General features: G+C 53.4%; 1 protein-coding gene across 1 annotated transcript in view; it reads right to left on the bottom strand.

Annotated features, from left to right (window-relative positions):
* Positions 1-24,000, bottom strand: part of tcf4 (transcription factor 4) — a gene marked incomplete at both ends in the record, with an annotated part of 150,076 nt that overhangs the window by 103,100 nt on the left and 22,976 nt on the right. The window contains 2 exons of the mRNA XM_084442717.1: positions 8,339-8,435; positions 10,146-10,201. Of these exons, the coding sequence (XP_084298843.1) occupies positions 8,339-8,435; positions 10,146-10,201 (153 nt within the window). The remainder of the gene's footprint in view (positions 1-8,338; positions 8,436-10,145; positions 10,202-24,000) is intronic.

Genomic DNA, 24,000 nt, shown 5'->3' with positions numbered 1-24,000 from the left:
TGTCTCCAAGGATACTGGCTTAAGGTTCTATGCACCCCCCCCCCCCCCCCCAACCACACCCCCTCCTTTTCTCTCTTTTTTTTTTAATAAACTTTCCTCTTTTTTTGGGGAGGGGGGGAAAATATGACAAAATACAGTTCACCCCCCTGCCCCCCCCCCCCCCCCCGCCTCTGGGAACAGTGTTTATAAGTAAAACAGAAAAACAGCCCCCGCCAGATGGGCCCATTACACATGACCAAACCGATCAATCAGTGTTGAAGGGCCCAGGTGCAGCGCAGCCGCGCAACAACGCACCATTTCACAGTCTGTCAGACACACACACACGGTCGTACATGAATGACCCGGCCTCACTCCCGAGAGGGCCTCATCTGGAGCACCCCCTCTCTCCTCCTACTCCCTCTCACTCTCTTTCTCACTCCCTCCCTCCCTCTCTCCCCCTCTCTCTCACTCTCTCCCTTTCTCTCTCTCTCTCTCTCGCTCTCTCTCGCTCCCCGCCTGTCGGCCAGAACCTGACGTCTCTATCAGCCCCCCCCCCCCCCCCCAGCCCAGCCCGGCTCAGCCTGCACCCGCCCCCCCCACCACCTCGGTCCGTTCCCTTCCTCTCTCCATCCCTCCATCCTTCCACTGCTCTTCAGGACCTCCCTCTCTCTCTCTCGCTCCCTCTCTCTCTCTCTTTACCTCAAGAACCGTCTCTCCATCTCTCCTCCCCTCATCTCAAGCTCACGCAAGCGGCTCCCCCCCCCCGCTCTCGAGCACACACACACATTTCTCTCTCTCTCTCTCTCTCTCTATCCCTCTCTCTCTCTCTCTCTCTCTCTCTGTAAACAGACAGAGAGCGGCTGTGACTGATTTAACCCCTGAGGAGCCGTTGCTGGAGATGGACGGTCTGTCGCAGGTCTGAACAGCTGACTGACTGATAACAGCTCAGCTTCAGGAAGTATACTGATCCTGACCTACTACAACAGACTGACTGACTGACTGACTGATAACAGCTCAGCTTCAGGAAGTATACTGATCCTGACCTACTACAACAGACTGACTGACTGATAACAACTCAGCTTCAGGAAGTATACTGATCCTGACCTACTACAACAGACGGACTGACTGATAACAGCTCAGCTTCAGGAAGTATACTGATCCTGATCAGCGACAACAGAATAGAGAGTATCAATGACTGACTGACTGACTGACTGACTGACTGACTGACTGACTGGATGACTGACTGACTGACTGACTGACTGACTGACTGACTGACTGACTGACTGACTGGATGACTGACTGGATGACTGACTGACTGACTGACTGACTGACTGACTGACTGACTGACTGACTGACTGACTGTCTGACTGGATGACTGGCTGGCTGACTCACTGACTGACTGACTGACTGACTGACTGACTGAATGACTGACTGACTGAGACAGATTTGTAGCCGTGTTATAAGCCAGTTCAGGAGAGCTAGTTGAATCTGGGAACAGAGTGAGGGGTGTGGCCTCCCGGATATATCGACCAATCAGCACTTCCCCCCCTCTCAGGGAAGGAATGGATGCTTCTAGAATTCTAATCCCCCCTACCACCTTCCAGCTGCCAAAACAGCCCCACACAGCAACCTTCCACTACAACCACACATGGCCCAGGGCACACATGATGGAGAGGCCAAGAGAATAGAATAGAATAGAATACAATAGAATAGAATAGAATAGTTCAAATGCAATAAGAATACCGGTAAATATACTGTAGTTCATAATGCCTATTAACTTCAAACGACTGTAAACTTGAAATAGTAAAAATGCATCATGATGTCAAACTTGTGTGGCTCATTAAGCATCCGCAATGATCTGGGTGACAATAAACGTGAAGAACTATTAGAGAGCCTACGGTAGTTCAAAAACAGCTCATTTCACTGTTTAGACCATTTCTCAGGACTGTCCAAATGGAGTTTCCACGCATCACGGTACGCATCACAATGCACGCTCAGTACGCATCACAATGCACGCTCAGTACGCATCACAATGATAAGTAGGGCTCTGTGACATTTTCAAGCCCTTTTAAAAAAAAAAAATTTAAACAAGGAAATAAAAATGTTGATATGATATTTTTAGCATTACTTTCTAACACATAGGCCTACTGTATAATGTGTTTAGAAATAATTCTTGGAATTCTCTTTACAGTCACTTTAAAGCGGATTAATTCTGGATTATATCAAATTATATCAAACTATGACTAATTATATTAAATCAGAAAATAATGACAACCGGCACCCATAATAGGCCTATAATTATTAATATTTACTGTAATTTAATGTGATGACTAACAATAAATTCCATTCTCCGGATGGCGCGAGCAGCGTTGAGGAGAGTGGTGTTGAGTCATCCCTGCATCTAATGGTATGATAAAGAGAGGGCCGTCCTCCGTGACCCCGCCTCCCTGGGGGGTAAATGGAGATCAGAGACGCTGCGGGCCTCCGCTCACCGAGGTGACACCCCCTCTAACCCCCCCCACCCCCCTCCCTCCTCCTCCTCCTCCTCCTCCTCTCCCGAGCCTTGCTTATTTATTCCGGGCACCGCCAGCGGCGGATGGTCGGTGGGGGTGGTGGTGGGGGTTGACCTTGGCACTGCCCCCAGCCGAGGGGGTCCGGCGGGTAGAGGAGGGGGCCCCTCCCGAATGCTGGCCAGCGGGAGGCGAGATGGACAGAGAGGCTCTGACGCACGCGGGGGGGTGGGGGTAGCGGTCGCTCCGCTAGCACTCCTTAATTAGGTTAGCTGGAGGTGACGACGGGAGGGGGGGGGTCTGGGGTGCTGAAGGAGGATGAGGGGGGGGGGGGGGGTGAGGGGTGAGGAGAGAGCAGAGGAGGAGAGAGGGGTGAGGAGGACGAGGTGTGGAGGGTGCAGAGGGATGAAGGGAGAGGAGAGAGAGAGAGAGAGAGAGAGAGAGAGAGAGAAGGAGGGGAGGCTCCAGGATCCACTAGCAGCCATGCCAGGGGCTGAGCCATCTGTGTCAGGGAGAGGAGGGTCATATTTCAAACAGGAAGTGTTCAGACAGGCCGGGATCACGGAGTCAGGCACCTGTACAGCTCCCCTGCACTAGGCTAATGGTAATCACACACACACACACACACACGCACACACACACACGCACACACACACACCACATGAGCTCCGCTCATAGGCAGAGCATGAGTCACATCAGAATCCGAGGAGGATTCAAGAACGCACATGTTCGGTTTTTCAAGAGACAATATATCAACACATCTAACATTATCCAGCCCACGGGCGTGGCGGCCTTTTAATATTTTAAACCCGCATGAGTGCCTGGTCATGGAATTTTAATGCCACATGTCAACCGGCGGTACAATACTTCCTTTCTTTCCCCTCCCCTCAAACGAGCGCACCTGTGGTTGTTTGAAGAAGCACTTCTGCTTCTCTTCCTCCAACTCGCGCGTTATCTAAACCCACGGACGAACGAGACAGTATTAGCCCAGACGTAAACTTGAACTCACGGACGACTGTGACTAATGTAATCTCGTCGCGTCCCAGCGTCGCCCCTGTCAGCGGATCCGACGCACCTCAACAAATGGCCGACCGCGAGGAGAAATGGCCCCGCCGAACGAACAGGAAAATAAAGTGTGCTTACGGCAGACTACATGAATCAGATGGCAGAGGAGCGGTTTCTTAACTAGGGCTGGAGTGGAGGGAAAGTTGCTTACAAGTCTAGAAGTTTACCCGCAGTTCATTTGCCAACGTCTGTGACAGTTAGGGAGGCCTTTGTTAGCGACGCCGGCACTGCACCTGCTTGGCTAGCCTAGCGCGCATTCGCGCGCACGCACACACACACGCACACACACGCGGCCCCAAAAACAGTCTGTCTCGGTCTCCTGACACTAGTTCCAGTCACCCCGCTTGTACCTCCAGACTCCAGGTCAGCCCCGCTATCGCAAAGCCCAAAACAGAGTGCTGCTGGTGGGCTGCGAGCACAGGGCTGTGATTGGAGGAGCTGGGAGAGTGTGTGTGTGTGTGTGTGTGTGCGGCTGTGAGTATCGTGTTGTCACCCCCACGACAGCTCCTCCCATCACATCCACCTCCTCAGCAGTTGTATCTTCTAACTCCTGCTCCCATTAATTACAGCCGACACCTCTCCCTCCACCCGTACCGGCCTCGGCGGCGGGGAGGACCGGGGTAGTAAATCAAACTGACTTGCTCTCTTCCAGGCCGCTAATTGTCCGTCCGCTGCCCGGCTAGCTGTCTGGCGCGGGGGCACCCGGAGATGAGGGTGTTGGGGCTGGAGGAGGAGGAAGAGGAGGAGGAGGAGGAGGAGGAGGAGGAAGAGGAGGAAGAAGAGGAGAAGGATGAGAGGGAGAAGGAGGAGAAAGGGGGGGAGGAGGAGGAGAAGGAGGGGGAAGAGGAGGAGGAGAGTGACAAGGAGGAGAAAGAGGAGGAGGAGGAGGAGGAAGAAGAGGAGGAAGAGGAGGAGGAGGAGGAAGAAGAGGAGAAGGAGGAGAGGGAGAATGAGGAGAAAGAGGAGGAGGAGGAGGAGGAGAAGGAGAAGGAGAAGGAGAAGGAGAAGGAGAAGGAGAAGGAGAAGGAGAAGGAGAAGGAGAGGGAGGAGGAGGAGAAGGAGGAGGAGGAGGAAGAGGAGAAGGAGGAGAAAGAGGAGGAGGAGAAGGAGGGGGAAGAGGAGGAGGAGGAAGAAGAGGAGAAGGATGAGAGGGAGAAGGAGGAGAAAGGGGAGGAGGAGGAGGAGAAGGAGGGGGAAGAGGAGGAAGAAGAGGAGAAGGAGGAGAGGGAGAAGGAGGAGGTGGAGGAGGAGGGGAGGAGGAGAGACAGAGGAGGAGGGCGGTGCTCAGGGACTGGGAGGGAGAGGGCAGAGAGCCAGTGGAAATGTCAGTGTGGAGAGGGAGAGCAGGAGGCCTGAGGGCTACAGCAGGAGACCAGGGACCAGGAGACCAGGGGACCAGGAGACCAGGGGACCGGGAGACCAGGGGACCAGGGACCAGGAGACCAGGGGACCAGGGGGACCAGGAGACCAGGGGACCAGGAGACCAGGGGACCGGGAGACCAGGGGACCAGGGACCAGGAGACCAGGGGACCAGGGGGACCAGGAGACCAGGGGACCAGGGGACCGGGAGACCAGGGGACCAGGGGACCAGGAGACCAGGGACCAGGAGACCAGGAGACCAGGGGACCAGGAGACCAGGGGACCGGGAGACCAGAGGACCAGGAGACCAGGGGACCAGGAGACCAGGAGACCAAGGGGACCAGGAGACCAGGGGACCAGGGACCAGGAGACCAGGAGACCAGGAGACCAGGGGAACGGGAGACCAGGACACCAGGGAACCAGGGGACCAGGGGGACCAGAGACCAGGGGACCAGGGGACCAGGGGGACCAGGAGACCAGGGGACCAGGGGGACCAGAGACCAGGGGACCAGGAGACCAGGGGACCAGGGGACCAGGGGGACCAGGAGACCAGGGGACCAGGAGACCAGGGGACCAGGGGGACCAGAGACCAGGGGACCATGGGACCAGGGGACCAGGAGACCAGGGAACCAGGGGACCAGGGGACCAGGGGATCAGAGGACCAGAGGACCAGGGGATCAGGAGACCAGGAGACCAGGGGACCAGGGGATCAGGGGATCAGGGGGACCAGAGGACCAGGGGATCAGGAGACCAGGAGACCAGGGGACCAGGGGACCAGGAGACCAGGGGACCAGGGGACCAGGAGACCAGGGGACCAGGGGATCAGGGGATCAGGGGGACCAGAGGACCAGGGGATCAGGAGACCAGGAGACCAGGGGACCAGGGGATCAGGAGACCAGGAGACCAGGGGACCAGGGGACCAGGGGATCAGGGGATCAGGGGGACCAGAGGACCAGGGGATCAGGAGACCAGGAGACCAGGGGACCAGGGGATCAGGAGACCAGGAGACCAGGGGACCAGGGGACCAGGGGATCAGGGGATCAGGGGGACCAGAGGACCAGGGGATCAGGAGACCAGGAGACCAGGAGACCAGGGGACCAGGGGATCAGGAGACCAGGAGACCAGGGGACCAGGGGACCAGAGGACCAGGGGATCAGGACTAAGGGCCCAGGGCTGGAGGACTGGAGGGTTAGGGCTGGGGACTGGGAGGACTGGGAGCTCTGGCTAGAGGCTAGAGGACTGGAGGCTGAGCAGCACAGCGGCGCCCGTCGGAGGGGCGGGGGCGGAGCCTCCAGAGCTTCCCGCCTGGATTAATCTTCCCGGGGCGCAGATACGACACAACCCACCCCTCCTCTGCCCGCTGATTATTTACAGGATGTCACCGTCATCCCCGATGTTACGTCTGCTGGGCCGGGAGGCCACGCCCCTTCCATAACGACGCCGTGTGGGGATGGATATGGCCGCCTCCTCTGGCTCCCTCATTAGCGGCGGGCCTCGTGGCCCCCACCCGCCCCTCACTCACTCACTGGACGTTGACCACACATCCACCGCCCCCCCCCCCCGCGTCCCTCAATGCTATCATTAGTACTGGAGACTGAGGCGGCCGCTGGACGAAGAGGAGAACGCAAATAATGTCGGCGCACCTTCTCTATTACTTTCCCCACTGAAGCTTTCCTTTGAGCGAGTGTGTGTGTGTGTGGCAAGGTGTGTGTGGCGGTGTGTTACACCTCGCACGAAAGGCACGCACGTTTTGCATACACTTTGCACAAACACCTCAACACCCCCCCCCCCCAGCCTCTCTCTCTTCATCCCTCTCTCCCTCCCTCCCTCCCCCCCTCAATTTGTTTACTCCCGAGCTTCCAGACCTGTTGCTCCGTTTCGGCTTGTTTCAGTGACTCAGCCATGCGTGCCGCGCGGGCGGTTGCCGATGCCAGCGTTTTTTTCTTTGCTCCGAAAACAAAGTGACCAACAGATGGGAAGGACATTTCTTCAGCCTCACAAAACCCATTTTCCCCCACTTTAGGGCTTCAAAGACGGCACTTTTTTGATCCTGCGTTTCAGCGAGTTAGCATGTGACCGTTTGTAGTCTCAGTCTTTGGTTGTTGTTGTTTTGTTCCCCCCCCCCAGGCGCACTCAGAAGTATTTTTTGACAAACGCTCTAGGGCCCGGGGTTCACTTTCCATAGCTGGTTCTGCTTTTCAATGATCCCTTAACCTCTCAGAACGCGTGCGGAATTTAGAAGAATGCGACGGAAAAAAAATCCCCCTCTCGCTATCGAAACAGCACGCCGGTCGATCGGACGGTCCAATCAGCTTCCAGATCTGCTGCGTGCGTCCCGGACCGGGATAGGCTGTCGGTCTGCGGAGTATCAGCCCACCCAGACGCTGAAGATTCCATCCTTTCTGAAGCATCTGGCTATGTAAATAATCCAAGATGGAGTCTTTTCCACTCGGGTGCCTAGCTTCCAGCTCTCCTGTCACCTCTCTGTCCTTAGCACACACACACACACACACAGAAGGACCCCCCCTCTCTCTTCAGCTCGTCTACAGCCGAGCATCACTAAACACCGCGGTGGGCGGCGGGTTCGGGGCTGACCATCGCAGAGCCTGCGGCGTTGCGGCGCCATTATCGTCACCCCCGCCAGGGGCCCCCGAGGTCGACTGGAAACCACGACGACAGAAGCACGAAGGGAGCCCGAAAGGGGGCACTCTGCCCGCTCCCCGGGACCCCCCCCCCCCCCCGCCCGAACACAGGAACGTCTAAAACCCACCGCGGAGGGCCGCGGAACGTCATGTATCATTTAACGGAAGGTTCCGGCAGCAGGGGCGGCGGAGGGGGGCGGGGCTAGGGAACGTGTCTCGGGGCCTGGCATCTTACATTTTTCATGGAGCCAGTCAGAGCTCATTAGACTCTGGCTTCCATGTCAGAGGGAGATTATCTGTGTCAGTGGCCATTTGTTCCCAGCCGGGCGGCGTTGGGGGAGAGGGGCCGGGGGGAGGGGGGCATTATGGGTAACTGAACACGGCCGCGCTTCCCTTTAACGCCGCCTCAGTCGGCCGAGCGTTCGCATGCCGATGGGAGGGGAGGAGGAGGGGGGGGGGGGGCAGGGAGGGGGTCAGGGTGGCACGCCAAGTGACTCTGCTAGTAAAACTACAACACCCAGGCCAATATATGAGAGTGAGTGAGAAAAAAAAAAAAACGATGGGGAAAAACCCATCCCAAGTCATCATGGCTCCTATGTTTACATCACGGCTTCTAGATAATCCAAGCAAGTTACGGTGAGTCGCTTTCTTCAGATGGAAAAAAATGAGCGGAGGAACACACACAACGCGCACGCAAGCGCACACACACACAGGTGACGCCCCCAGCCGGCGGTCACACACACACACACACACACACACACACACACACACACACACACTCACCTGCTAGTCTGGAGTTTGCGTAGGGAGGAGAGAGGTTGTCGTGCGAGCCCAGGTCCCTGCTGGACATGTGAGGGTACTGGGAACCGTCCACGTAACTCTGGAACACAGGGGCTACGGGTCAGCAGAACCACGGGCCACAATAGAACCACAATAGAACCTCCCCTATACAGGTACATTGATTATTATGGGTGACGAACGGACAAAAAAATCGTGCTTCGGTCAAAAACACTGTCCTTGTATTGTACATAACAACATATCGTGTGTTATATCGTTGTGTGTGTGTGTACAGTAGTTTCTCACGGCTACCATATAGTGCAGATGTGTGATTTAATTGGAGTGGGTTAAAAAACTGGGCGTGTCTTGTAAGGGAGGTACCGAGAGCATCGGATCTACAACGCGACCCGTTTTAGGACCCAGAAGGTAAACGCTACCCCTTTTAGGACCCAGAAGGTAAACGCTACCCCTTTTAGGAACCAGAAGGTAAACACTACCCCTTTTAGGACCCAGAAGGTAAACACTACCCCTTTTAGGACTGAGAAGGTAAACGCTACCCCTTTTAGGACCGAGATGGTAAACGCTACCCCTTTTAGGTAAACGCCACGCCGTACAGACGACCGCTCCGTCACGCCGGCCGCCGAGCGCGGACGATCAGTCAAGTCCGCCAGCCGCCCGCGTTAGCATATTCAAATCTTTATCTTAATGGACCATGGCGTTGCTCCCGTCATTACGGCTGGTTTACACGGCGCCGCGTACGAGGAACATGATGGAGCTTGTCCTTGATGCTCCTTCACACAGCTGAGGTGATCCCCCGCCCCGCCCCGCCCCGAGTCTTACCTCAGATGCCCCTCTGTCTGGACGTCTCACAGCCTGGACAGGCGTGCTATTACACGCTGGCTGCGCGGACAGTGGCCAAGCCCGTCCCGAGCACTTTTAGACCGTTCGCAGTTCTAGAATGTCGCTGCGTTCTAAAACCGGAGCCGTGAAGATTCAGTGTCGAATCTTTAGAGCTGCGAGTTCAGAAGTGAGAAGGCAATGCGAACATTCTATTCTACCTTGTAGAATTCTACAAACGACATGTTATAAACCCCCCAAAGAAACCAGCCGGAGAAAGATTAGCGTTTCTGGTTCTGGACGTGATCGAACAGGACTTCTCTATTTAAAGGGGTAGTGCGCTATTTTTGACTTTAAGCCCTATTTGTGGTCTGTCTACCATGAACCTGAAACATAGAGACCATCGTTCCAGTGTTGAGCTAGCTGCAGTTTTCACTGGGGTACAATGGAAGTCAATGGGGCATACGTAACACTTGCAAAGCTATGATAAATGTGCTATTCTGAGACAGGAAGCGCAGGGTGAAATCTTACCAGTCTCAGTGTTCTCTCCTGTGAAATGTATCGCAATCCGAATATTTTTAGGTGTTTGGCATGACTTGCACATAGTCCTCTGTGGGAACAGTGAAAACAAGCGCCAGGGGAATGCCATGCCAAACATGTAAAAATATTCGGATTGTGATATATTTCACAGGAGAGCATACTGAGACTGGTAATATTACACCCTGTGCTTCCCGTCTCGGAAAACCATTTCATCATAGTTTTTCCAACACATTCACGTATGCCCCATTGACTTCCATTGTAGCCCAGTGAGAGCCTGCATAAAAAATGCAGCTAGCTCAATACTGGAACGATCAGTGAAATTATTGTTTCTGTGTTTCAGGTTCATGGTAGACAGACCACAAATAGGGCTTAAAGTAAAAAATATCACACTACCCTTTAATAAAAAAAAAAAACATTGTTTGCGAGTGAATCTCACCTTTGAAGCACGACTTCCATTCCCCCAAGAGCTTGCGCTAGCTCTCTCTTCCATATCTAGGAAGAGAGGGAGAGTGGGGGAGAGAGAGAGAATGGAGAGAGAGAGAGTGAGGGAGAGAGAGAGAAAAAAACCGCCTAAATACCCACAATCAACAACCATCATGAATAACGTTTGATCATTCCCATCACTTAGATCTTAGCCTGAAGGGGATTAAATGTACATTTTCATCACTTGCACATTGCGTGACAATGTCAACATGTATTTACTTAACTCCACTGCCCCTGTACATTAAGCCCATTGATTATGTAGAATGTTTTACATAATATCAAATACTCGTTTAAGCCCCTACACCTTTAATCCCAGTAAGTAAGAGCATTGGGTACACTTGATTCGAGCTAAACAGAGAGCAGTCAACAGCAATACAATGATCAATTGTAATTAGACCAAGGCTATGTTGTTTGGATTTGGGCGTCAGGTAGATCAATTTTTCATTTGGATTTCATGAACTGAAAGACAGTCAATACTGATGCTCTGAGATCCATCGTCATTATCCTATCATCTCACACGCGCACACACACACACACACACAAACACGTGATCATAATCACTGAATCAGCGCTGTCTCATGGATTGTAATTTACAAATCTCCTGTCAGAGAGATCTCCTATATGCCAGTGTATAGATGACGATGTGTATTCACAGCGCGGTCGGAAGGCTAATCTGTGTTAACGTTGTTACAACATATAGGGCACGCAAACAAATCAGCTCTCGTATAAAGAACCTTGGACACAAAGCGGTCAGTATCTGTTCTGTATATTCATCATCTGCCCTTTTATCCTCTCACCAGTTCCTACCCCTTCAAGTCAACATAACCACACAACTAGCAATCTATAGGTTATGGCCGTACCTCCCTGTTCAGTGAAATCAAGATAGAGTTGTCAGTAAGCGCTTATCTGATCGGTTGTCCTGTGTTAGAGAGGGAAACGGACCTGTGCCGAGAAGCTAGGCCATAACCAGCGAAGGCCTGGGCGGGGCCTAATCTACGCCTGACGGCTGGATGCACCGGAAGGTTATGTGTGTTTTAGAACGTCCACCGGTGTTCTATGGCCCGCGTTCCGCGTGCTGTCTCATCCCGACTGGGCCTCCTTATGCCAGGTGAGCTGCTCCTCGATCTATACTCAACGCTACCCTAACCCCCTCTCACTCAACGCTACCCTAACCCCCCCTCACTCAACGCTACCCTAACCGCCTCTCACTCAACGCTACCCTAACCACCTCTCACTCAACGCTACCCTAACCACCTCTCACTCAACGCTAACCTAACCCCCCCTCACTCAACGCTACCCTAACCCCCTCTCACTCAACGCTACCCTTACCCCCCTCACTCAACACTACCCTAACCCCCTCTCACTCAACGCTACCCTAACCCCCTCTCACTCAACACTACCCTAACCCCCTCTCACTCAACGCTACCCTAACCCCCTCTCACTCAACGCTACCCTAACCCCCCCACACTCAAAACTACCCTAACCCCCTCTCACTCAACGCTACCCTAACCCCCCTCACTCAACACTACCCTAACCCCCTCTCACTCAACGCTACCCTAACCCCCCCTCACTCAAAACTACCCTATCCCCCTCTCACTCAACGCTACCCTAACCCCCTCTCACTCAACGCTACCCTAACCCCCCCTCACTCAAAACTACCCTAACCCCCTCTCACTCAACGCTACCCTAACCCCCCTCACTCAACACTACCCTAACCCCCTCTCACTCAACCCTACCCTAACCCCCTCTCACTCAATGCTACCCTAACTCCCTCTCACTCAACGCTACCCTAACCGCCTTTCACTCAACGCTACCCTAACCGCCTCTCACTCAACGCTACCCTAACCGCCTCTCACTCAACCCTACCCTAACCCCCCTCACTCAACACTACCCTAACCCCCTCTCACTCAACCCTACCCTAACCCCCTCTCACTCAACGCTACCCTAACCCCCTCTCACTCAACGCTACCCTAACCCCCCCTCACTCAAAACTACCCTAACCCCCTCTCACTCAACGCTACCCTAACCCCCCTCACTCAACACTACCCTAACCCCCTCTAACTCAACCCTACCCTAACTCCCTCTCACTCAATGCTACCCTAACTCCCTCTCACTCAACACTACCCTAACCCCCTCTCACTCAACGCTACCCTAACCCCCTCTCACTCAACGCTACCCTAACCCCCTCTCACTCAACGCTACCCTAACCGCCTTTCACTCAACGCTACCCTAACCGCCTCTCACTCAACGCTACCCTAACCGCCTCTCACTCAACGCTACCCTAACCACCTCTCACTCAACGCTACCCTAACCCCCTGTTACTCAACACCCAACCACCATCCTAACAGCTCCCGGACGCTCCTCGTACAACTAAGACGCCACGCTTCTTTTCGCAGAAGAAAAAAAGAGAGAGAAACGTTTTTGAACGGCGGCTACCGACGATCGGGACCTCGAACGCGGTGAAGTGGCGAACAGCGCTTCCTGGACACCGGGGGCGGTCCACAAGGTTCCCGGGCGTTCCCCCGTCAGCGTGCGGTCCTGGTCGTAGGCTACGGTCCTGGGATGAGGGACGCAGCGGAAACAACGGCGGCGTTCGGGTTCTACGTGCTTCCAGCACACCAGGGCTCATCTGAGGCTGACCCCCTCTTAGGCCGATCTCTCCGGAGTGCGAGGTACAGGCGCACGGCAGAGTACTTTAAACATAGTACAAAGCCCGGTCTTATCTGCCTCTTAATCCGTCATGTGGCCGAGGGCTACAGTCAGTCAGAGAGATCAGATGGATGCTTTTAACTACCAGCCTCTGGCTGGAGGATTCAGTCTCAGCTCGTACTCTACCCCCCCTCTCTCTCCTCCCTCTCTCTCTCTCTCTTCCTTCCTCTCTCTCTCTCCTCCCTCTCTCTCTCTCTCTTCCTTCCTCTTGCCCCCTCTCCCTCCCTCCCTCCTTCTCTCCCTCTCTTCCTTCCTCTCCCTCTCTCCTCCCTCTCCCTTCCTCCCTCCCTCCCTCTCTCTCTCTCTCTCTCCCTCTCTCAGCCAAACCCAGTGTAATTTATAACCCTCAATCGGTGCTCTTATCAGGCGCTGCCCACATGGAGGTCCTCCTCTTCCACACCTTTCAAGACGTAAACCAGCAGCAGCACCTGTGTTCCCGTGGAAACGAGCCACAGACCAGAGAGGGAAGATTAATCTACTGCCTCTCTGGGCCCTTAGGTGTCTGTCTGTCTGTCTGTCTGTCTGTCTGTCTGTCTGCCTGCCTGTCTGTCTGTCTGCCTGTCTGTCTGTCTGTCTGTCTGTCTGCCTGCCTGCCTGCCTGCCTGTCGGTCGACTGACTGTTGATGACTAGTCTGTCTGTCTGTCTGTCTGTCTCTAGCTGGATGGCTATTCTGTCAGTCAGTCAGTCAGTCAGTCAGTCAGTCAGTCAGTCAGTCAGTCAGTCAGTCAGTCAGTCAGTCAGTCAGTCAGTCAGTCAGTCAGTCTGTCTCTAGCTGGCTGGCTGGTTATTCTGTCTGTCTGTCTGTTTGTCTATCTGTCTGTCTGTCTCTAGCTGGCTGGCTGTTCTCTGTCTGTCTCTATTGGCTGGCTGGTTATACTCTGTCAATCTGTCAGTCAGTCAGTCAGTCAGTCAGTCAGTCAGTCAGTCAGTCAGTCAGTCAGTCAGTCAGTCAGTCTGTCTTCTAGCTGGCTGGCTGGTTATTGTCTGTCTGTTTGTCTTCTTGCAGTCTCTAGCTGACTGGCTGGTTATTCTGTCTTTCCGGAGCTGATGGGGCTTCTTCTTCTCAAAGAGCATCTGAGGCTATTCCCAACCCAGTCCACAGAGTGCAGGTCCTAGAGGCGTGGATGGAAATTTACTTGCAGGAATATTTTTTTCTGGCTCTGATAAAACAACAAAATCCATTAAGATGTCAAAAACAAAACATAAAAAATCACCCAGATTTGCGCTATTAAAAGTGGGCCCATCCATTGTGTTAAGGACTTCTGTCAACCTCTGTTCTGGAGAGTGCCACTCCCACAGCCGAGGGACGAACTGGGTCAAACTAACGTCATGATCAGTCTGGTGAATTATCTCTCTCTCTCTCCTCTCTCTCTCTTTTATCTCCCTCTTTTTTATCTCTTCATAGTCACAGGGCTTCATCCACCTCTCATAAAACACACTAGAATGTCAGTCAGTCGCAGCCCCTGCCTCGGCCCCGGCCCCGGCCCCGGCTCAGAGTCAGCCTCCCCTACTGCGGCTTTTAGCCCTGTTCGTTCTGGGCCACCCAGCACACTCAGTCTCCTTTAATAAATCCATCTTACAGGATTAAAACCAGCGATAGTGCTCCCTAATCCACGGTGATAATGCCATCCGGGTAAAAAATAATAAAAAAAATAAATAAATGCTGTCATTCGGAACAATGGACATGCAAGGCGGCTTTGGGTGTAAACAAAGATAAAAAATAAAAAAAACACTATAATAGATACCTGTAAACACAACACAGGCACTGAGACGCCACCGTCTCAAATAGAAATGTTTTTCACAGGGACGGAGACGGAGTTAGCTTAGCGCTAACGCTAAGCTAACGCTAACACTAAGCTAATCGCACTGGTTGACGCAGAGTAGGGGAAGCGCGAGCCTGACAGGATGTGAGCTGTGGTTTCCCCCACCGAGCCGTTGACTGGGCCCGGCAGAAGCTCTTCTCCCTGCTCCTGTGTGGGGCCGGCGGGCATGGCTGTGGGCGACGTTACTGGAGGGTGACGGCGGAGAGGCGGGGCTTGGCGGAGCGGCAGATACGGTACCCGCCCCCCTTTCCTCAGGGCCGTCGGCCAGTTTGAGGGCAAACGTTAAGTCCCTGCCGGGTGGGTGGGGGGCGGTTGGGGCGGTTTTAATCAGGCACCTCCGCTGTAGCTGACATCAGACGGCTCGTCCGCGCCTTAAACCCCCCCCTCCCCCTTCCCCCGTGCCCAGGTGCATTCTGGGTTGCCACATTAAGGCAGACCCGGGGCTTTGGGAAGAGGTGTCGGGGAAACCTCAGAGACCAAGTTCCTGGCACTTCCTGGTTCCAAGCCAACCCCCCTCCCTCCCTCCCTCTTCATCTCTGTCTCTCTCCCTCTCTTTAAAGAACACTAAACACAGATTAATTTATTTATTTTTTTAAGAAAATAAAAAATGACTAAGAAGTCAAATCAAAGCCGAGACGCCGCCAAGCCAAATGTTGTGCCTGGCGAGACCCAGAGAGAAATTAAATAAATAAGAAGGGCAATGAAATCATAATTCACAGTTTTTCAGACTCTAGGTAAATATTGACATTGCCCTGCTCCTTCTCTTTGGCACGCAGGCTTCCTGTTTGTATTTTCGATATTCAGATGTGGTGCTGGTAATTCCGGATGCGTGTCCAGGATATTAAACACCCTATTATAGGTGATATGATGTCCTGTTTGTGTGTGTGTGTGTGTGTGTGTGTGTGTGTGTGTGTGTGTTGAGTGCTAACCACTGACTGGAGAGACCAGAGAGAGCCTTGAGAACATGCTCTTACTTTAAGTTAACCACACACAAACACACACACGCACGCGCACGCACTGCTCGACCTATCAGAGCCGACAGTGAGACCTGCCCTGCGTCCATCATAAGATAATGAAGTTACACTGACAGACAAGACCATTTCTTTCACATAGATTCAATTAGACCAGGTTGACGTAAAACAGAGACGTATTAATAGAGTTATCTTGCCTGTCGTAGGAAAACAGACCGCATCAATTTACATTTTGTTTTCTTTTGGGTAATTTTGTTCGTAATAATGGAGGCTGGTGCCTTTATTGTGGTCGTGGGGGCGAGGGGGGGGGGTTGGGGGTGAAAGGTCAGCCTCATTAGCATGTCGTTCCGTGAATGAGTTGCCGCCGCAACCGGACCGAGCTGGAGAAAAACGCGTGAGTTGTACGGTACGGTTTGGGTCCAGTTAGTAGCTCCAGAGTAAACATGGGGGTAGCAGTACTACTCCTCCTTCTCCCGGCTGCCTCTCCTTCTCCCAGCCCTACTCAGCCACCCAGCCTGCTGTCTCTCCCTCCTCCCTCCTCCCTCTCTCCCTCCCTCCCTCCTTCCCTCCTCTCCTCCATCTTCCTCTAATCTGCTGGTGGCCCACTGAGAGGCTGGCTGCTCCTCCTAGCTGCCTGTGAGGATGGTTATAAATGGGGCCAGGTTGGCAGGACAGTGGCTGCCTTGTGGGAGCTGGGAGGCAGGGTCAGTGTGTGTGTGTGTGTGTGTGTGTGTGTGTGTGTGTGTGTGTGGCAGCACCTGTCTGTGCTCAGTAGCCCCACTGTTCTCTCCTCTCAGAGCTCCTCTCTGTAATTAAGCAGACTATCAGTCTGCCCTCCCCCTGACTGCCATGCCACGGCCCTGACCCGCTCTCACACACACACACACATACTTATAAACACACACACATACAGTACTTATAAACACACACGCACACACACACTCATAAACACACACACACACACACGTATAAACATATACTGTATACACACACACACTTATAAACACACACGCATGTACGAACACACACACACTTATAAACACACACACATACTTATAAACACACACACACACACACACGTATAAACACATACAGTACACACACACACTTATAAACACACACACACACACCACGTACAAACACACACACACACACACACACACACAGACACACACACTTATAAACACACACACACAATTATACATGTACACACACACACAAATACACACAGACAGACAAAGATACACACACACATTCACACACCCATACACACACGCTCACACACACGCACCCACCCACCCACACACACACACACACACACACACACACACACGCACACACACACACGCGCACCCATTAACACCCAAAAACAAACCCCACTTTTCTGAACTTTATTGCAGGATTGTAAAAAGCAATCCGTTTTGTTGACATTTATAGGTCTGGATATTCCCAAAGAAGTGGTCTGTGGTCGCCAGCGTTTCGCCCGTGACCACATTCCAGCGGAGAGGAGGTGTGCTTAGACACCGGCTCCTCTCTGTGCTGTCAGGAGCAGGTGCAGACAAAGGCCCGGGTGCCCCCCGCTCCCTCCCCCCCCCCCCCCCTCCCCCCTCCCAGCTGAGGAGAGACCAGATGCCTCCAGTTGCTCTGCAGCTCGCTGCGTTCGGAGGAGGAGGCTGAGGGGAACCCGCCCTGCGCCTCGCTGGGCCTGAACCACCTCCCACATCCACACAGGGAAGGGTTAATCCACACACACACACACACACGCACACACACACACGCACACACACACACACACGGGAAGATATGCACGCACACACACGTATGCACCTGATTTCCAAGAACCGTGGAGAGACTGCGGAGAGCGTGGAGAGACAGCAGGGAGCAAATTGTGTGGATGAGCATCAGGAAGAGAGATGAGATCACACACACACACACACACACACACACACACACACCACTCACACACCCACACATACACCCCTCACACACACACAGCCCTCACACACACACGCAGCACACACGCTTGCACACACACACATACACACCCCTCACACACACACACTCACACACACACCCCTCACACAAACGCACACACACACACACACACACACAATCACAATCACAAGTGGAGTCCCGAGCAGCAGTTATCTGTGATCACCTCCCAGCTGAACGTGGGGCCAAAGGCTAATCAATGACAAATCTGCCACGCAGAGATTGCTTATCAGCCCCCCTGGCTAATCAGTTCCCAGATTAGTGATATTGCTGTCACCCCCAGACCCCCTCCTGTCCTCCCCCCCCTCTCTCTCCACAACTCACCCCCTCCCCTCCACACACAGAGACCTGGGGGGGGAGGGGGGGGTCTATATGTAGAGCTAGCTGAGTCAAACACTTTGGGTATACTTGATTTAGCCTACCCAGTCACGGTGAGGCAAATAGAATACTCACGAAAAAGTGCCATCGCTGCATGCTGGGTAAGCTAAAACAGGCTACGCTAAAAACAAGCTAAGCTAAAAACAAGCTAAGCTAAAACTACCGACGTGAACGACGCGTTTTGCTCGCGGGCCGTTTCTGACGGAGGGGAACTGCTACGGGGTCAAGGCGTTGGGTTGCGAGGCCCTTGGGAATGCGAGTGTTTCGCAGAAGGGGGCTTTGCGTTGGCAAAAAAATTGAACAAACAACATCCAAAAAAGGTTTCTCTGTGAACCGACAGACCTGGAATACGCATTATGCAAACCGGGCTATTTAAGTCCCACGTGTGCATAAACACACACACACACACACAAACACCTGCATTAGAATAAATATTTGCGTTTCAAATCTCCTGCCAGCGATCCCCAGCAGTGCTGATGACCTATCGTCAGGGATAGCAGGACGGGGGGTGGGGGGTGGGGGGGATGGGGGGGTTGGGCGAAGGTCCCATCTCCGACCACAGCCTCTCTGATACACCCGGTTGGCACGCCACCACAACCTCCGCACACACACTGATCTCCCAAGGACGTCGGGCGTCGCTCGTCCGATATATGGCCAGACATTACACACTCGTTAGTGCCTGCGGGCTGCTGGTCTTTGGGGCAGGATCTGGGCCAGTCGGGGGGCCACTGGGTGACCCCTGGGGCAGAGGGCAAGGCCGGGCCCTGTGGAGAGAGAGAGTGGAGCAGCCAGCCTCTGACACACACACACACACACACACACACACACACACACACTGACCCCCCAATCCCCACATCGGGCCCTTCAGAAGTGACAGGCTGATGAAAGGCAGCCCTACCAGCCGAGCACAGAGAGAGCCGCCTGATGAAAGGCAGGTCAACCAACATATCACAGAGCAAGAGAGCACAGAGGGCACCAGGTGCTTCCATTTACCCGGGCGGCGGACACTCGGCTTGCCAGCGCTTAGCCACCGCTGCCCAGCCACGGTCTAACATCACCGTGTTATTAATTATAGTATGTGTGTGTGTGTGAGTGTGTGTGAGTGAGTGAGTGTGTGTGAGTGTGTGTGTGAGTGTGTGTGTGGGGATGGGGGTTGGGGGGGGGGGTGGTAGCTCTCCATCTACCGGTCTATAAATAGCCTCACATGTCGGCCTGCCGATTAAGTGCCCAGCTGACCCCGACGTCGGACACAGGTGCTTTATCAAACATGGACCATGTGCAACCAGAGCCCTGGAGCGCACGGAAAACACACACACACACACACATCCACGCAAACACACGCACACAAAAAACACCCTCTCCTCCCTTCTCTGCTCCTCCCCGTCTGGAAATGCCCCACAAACGTCCTGATGGACGGAGCAGACTTCCTTCCGCCAGAGAGGGAGGGGGGCGGGGTATGGGGGGGGGGGGAGGGGGGGGGCGGGGAGGGAAGAGGGACCCCCATGCAGGTGGGACAGTGATAAGCCTTGTCATTCGTTTATTACCGCCCAGTCAGTGGAGACGGAATGTTGGCGGCCCAATCGGATTCAATCCAGACGACGTGAAACGACAACGACCTAGCAACTGCTCCGCGGAAGACGATTGTGATTGGTTTAAAGAAATACTGTGTCCCCTCCTCCCCTATCCCCGAATGAGTCCAGCCAGACCTTTCCCCAGAACTGACACAGCGTAAGTGAGGGGATGGGTCTGGCTATGCGTGACTGGTACTAGACTATAGGGCTGGGTATCGAGTCAAATTTCAAGAATCGATTCGATTCCGATTCACAAGGTTCGGAATCGATTATCACGATTCAATTCGATTCGATTTGATTCAATATCGATTTGGTTAGTGTTACTAAAACCTGTTTTGTTTTTTTGCTGTAACCTTAATTACATGACTGCCAAATTATGCAACACATCAATACTAGGGCTGGGTATCGATACTGATAAAAATGAATGAATGAATGAATCATTGAATGAATTAATGAAATATTCATTCCTGCATTTATTCATTCACTCATTAAATAAAAGATCGATTTTGGGATTCATGAATCGATTTTTTAAACCCAGCCCTACTAGACTAGCTGTGTAGCCTAGTCAGAAAACAACAGAACCGGACAGAACAGGACAGATCTCTCTCAGAAGGTACAGATACAACAAAATCTTCTCACCCTTCAACAGCCAACAGGGAGATGGCACGCTACAGAACTGAACAGAATCGGTCTACTATCCTATCAACCGGGGTTGATGTTAATTCAGTATTAAACCAGTCAATTCCAGATGTGAGATTGAATTAAAACTTAAGAATCTCACTCTACTAACGTGACGCAAGCACTACAATTCCAAACAGCCAACTAACACTGAAATAGCAGACCTCTAAATTCCACGAGCAACAAAGAATGACATCAGTTTCCCAAAACCAGCCCGGTTGAATCCAACATGGCCGCCGCCGCGTGGCCAGCATCCTTCTGGACCCATCAAAACACAGGCTATAAATCTGAGGCACGCTTGGCGTGAGGTAACAGTGAGATTTTTATGTAGCGTGAGACATTAACAGGCCAGTAAATCCGGGGGCTGAGGTATGGGGGATTGGGAAAGGGGTGTTAGGGGTCTACGTCTACAGACTGTACTGAGCTGAGATGGAGGGAACGGCCTCCACCTCTCTCCTCTCCAAGGTAGCTCTTCTCCTAACTGTCAAGGTAGCTCTTCTCCTGACTGTCATGGCCGCTCTTCTCCTAACTGTCACTGTAGCTCTTCTCCCGATTGTCAAAGTAGCTCTTCTCCTAACTGTCACTGTAGCTCTTCTCCCGATTGTCAAGGTAGCTCTTCTCCTAACTGTCAAAGGAGCTCTTCTCCTAACTGTCACTGTAGCTCTTCTCCCGATTGTGAGGGTAGCTCTTCTCCTAACTGTCAAAGTAGCTCTTCCCTGACTGTCAAAGTAGCTCTTCCCTGACTGTCAAAGTAGCTCTTCCCCTGACTGTCAAAGTAGCTCTTCCCCTGACTGTCAAGGTAGCTCTCCTCTCAACTGTCAAGGTAGCTCTTCTCCTGACTGTCAAGCTAGCTCTTCTCCTGACTATCAAGGTAGCTCTTCTCCCAACTGTAAAGGTAGCTCTTCTCCTGACTATCAAGGTAGCTCTTCTTTTGACTGTCATGGCCGCTTTTCTCCTGACTGTCCTTCATCACTCGTCTTCACACAGCCGGCGCATGAAAGCAACGTGGCAGCGTGAGGCTACGCTAGCCAGAGCCGTTACCTAGGCTACACTTGGTCCGTCACAACGGTTCGAGGTCCACAAAGGAACAACTTTGCAATCCGGGCCAGCTCACCAGAGAACCGAGGGGTAGCAGCAACTTTAGACCCCCTTCCCCCAAAAAAACATGGCCTCCCCCTCCCTGTTCATGCCTTCACGACGGGCATGTGCTTGAGGCTGGTGGGTGGCAGCGCCAGCTTGGCGAGCCCTGACCCCTGACCTTTAGCACGTTTTTCCGTGGCACCTCGGGGCAGCGTGGCTGTCTGACTGGGCAGGGAGGAGAGGTGGGCATGGGGACCTGCGCGGGTCTGCCGGCTCGCATTTCTGTGGGCCGAAGCAAGAGGCAGGTGCTCTTTTTTCCCCTCTCTCTCTCTCTTTCACTCTCTCTCTTACTCTATTTCTCACTCTCTGTGCCGTTTCCCTCTCTCGCTCTACTTCTCTCCCTCCCTCCCTCCCTGTCTCTGTCTCTCTCCCTCCTTGTCTCTCTCTCCCTCTCCCTCCCTGTCTCTCTCTCTCCCTCCATCTCTCTCTCTCCCTGTCTCTCTCTCTCCCTCTCTGTCTCTCTCTCTCTCTCTCTCCCTCTTCCTCCCTCCCTCTCTCTCTCTCTCTCTCTTACTCCTCTGAGCAAAGGAAGAGCGTGCAGAAAAACACGAACATGTGTGTCACAGAAAACAGAGAGAGAGAGAGAGAGAGAGAGAGAGAGAGAGAGAACAGGAGAGAGAGAGAGAGAGAGAACAGGAGAGAGAGAGAGAGAACAGGAGAGAGATTGAGAGAGAGAGAGAAAAGGAGAGAGAGAGAGAGAGAACAGGAGAGAGAGAGAGAGAACAGGAGAGAGAGAGAGAGAGAACAGGAGAGAGAGAGAGAGAGAGAGAGAACAGGAGAGAGAGAGAGAGAGAACAGGAGAGATAGAGAGAGAGAGAACAGGAGAGAGAGAGAGAACAGGAGAGAGAGAGAGAGAGAACAGGAGAGAGAGAGAGAGAGAGAGAGAGAGAACAGGAGAGAGAGAGAGAGAGAACAGGAGAGAGAGAGAGAGAGAGAGAGAGAACAGGAGAGAGAGAGAGAAAAGGAGAGAGAGAGAGAGAAGGAGTAGAAGCGGAGCAGGAAGACGGAGGAGTCGGGGGTTTTCTCTCTGCAGGCCCGACCAGCACAATGGAGGCAGGACATGGCTCACTTCCTTGATCCCGTCATTACGAGCCGGCCAGGAGATGTTGATGAAGGCCTCTTCCTTCTCCGCGCTGCGCTTGGGGATTTCATCATTTCCTGGGACTAGTTCCATCCTGTTGATGGCCATGCACCGGGGGTCTGTTTTGGATTTGCTCCCCTGGTCGCGACTCCCTGCCCCCCCCAACCGCGCCACCCCCTCCCTCCCTGGCCTCTCCAGACTCCTTCTCTGCTCTCTGGTTGAAGACGATGCTCTGGACCCCCCCCCCCCCCCCCAAGAAAACCCCCAACCCAGCAGGATCAGGCACCATCAACAGAAAGCTCTGTTTTCCATTGATACCCAGTTTGGCATCATACTCCCACACCGGAGCCCAGTGATACTAATAAGCCAGTCCAGGCGCATCACGACTAAAAACCGCAGTGCTGAAGAGCCATGTACCTCCTCGCTCCCTGGTGTTGTGATGTGTTGTGTTGTTTTTTTTCTTGGGTGGTTACATGCAAACCGTTGGCAGTTTAAATTAATACTAACATGAACAACAATCATTAGGCTTGTTTTGCCTTTTCCCCCAGCATGGGAGAGGGCCTCAGAGGGAGAGAGAGAGGGAGGGAGGGAGGGAGGGAGGGAGGGAGAGATGAGAGACTGAGAGAAAGAGGGAGGGGGAGGGAGAGAGATGAGAGAGAGAAAGAGGGAGGGAGAGAGATAGGGAAGGAGGGAGAGAGATTAGAGAGACTGAGAGAAAGAGGGAGGGGGAGGGAGAGAGAGAGACGAGAGAGAGAAAGGGGGAGGAGGGAGAGAGAGAGAGAGAGAGAGAGAGAGGGGGGAGAAGGATTCTCTCTAGGATTCACCATTATCCATCCCTGTCTTGATTAAACACATTTCTCGGACCAGGGAATTCGTGTCCGTGATGAATAATTTATCTCCCTCCCTTTATTTTCTTCAGCTGCAGACAATCGAGGGAATAGTCACACGCAAAAAAGAAGCAAGCCAACAGGTGTTAGACTCTCTGTTACCAGAACCCAACAGGGGCTCCTCAGAGGAGGTCTGGAAGAAGATAGGCCCTCGGAAGGACATCAAACTCAAGAGGGACAAAGAACCCCCCCCCCCCCCCCCCCCATCTATACAAAGCTCCTTCTTAGATAAAGGTCCGCCTCCCACCGCGCCAACTCAGCACACAACGTTTTGTTATAGTAGGAAGCCGCTGGTCGGGAGCAGTGTGGAGAGTCGAGCTTATCTTCTCTAAAGGTCGACCCCCGTATCGTCCGGGTTCATCTCCCGACAGCGCACCCAAGAGAGGTGCACTCTGGGTAGACGAGGTGCCCTGCCCGGTGCCAGGAATGCCTCGCCCTCCGCCAGACGGGCTGCCTCGCCTCCGGGGCCTCCCAGCGATACGCTGCGAACGCGTCCTAATCAAAACAAACAAGTTGACGGACGTGTCGTCTTCGCTGAACTTACTGGTCGTCCTCCCAGCAAAACAGAAAACGTAGC

This window comes from Borostomias antarcticus (genome assembly GCF_949987555.1).
Source record: "Borostomias antarcticus genome assembly, chromosome: 8".
NCBI lineage: Eukaryota > Metazoa > Chordata > Actinopteri > Stomiiformes > Stomiidae > Borostomias > Borostomias antarcticus.
Note: the sequence above shows the minus strand (reverse complement) of the source record. Positions and strands in the feature narration are given on the sequence as shown.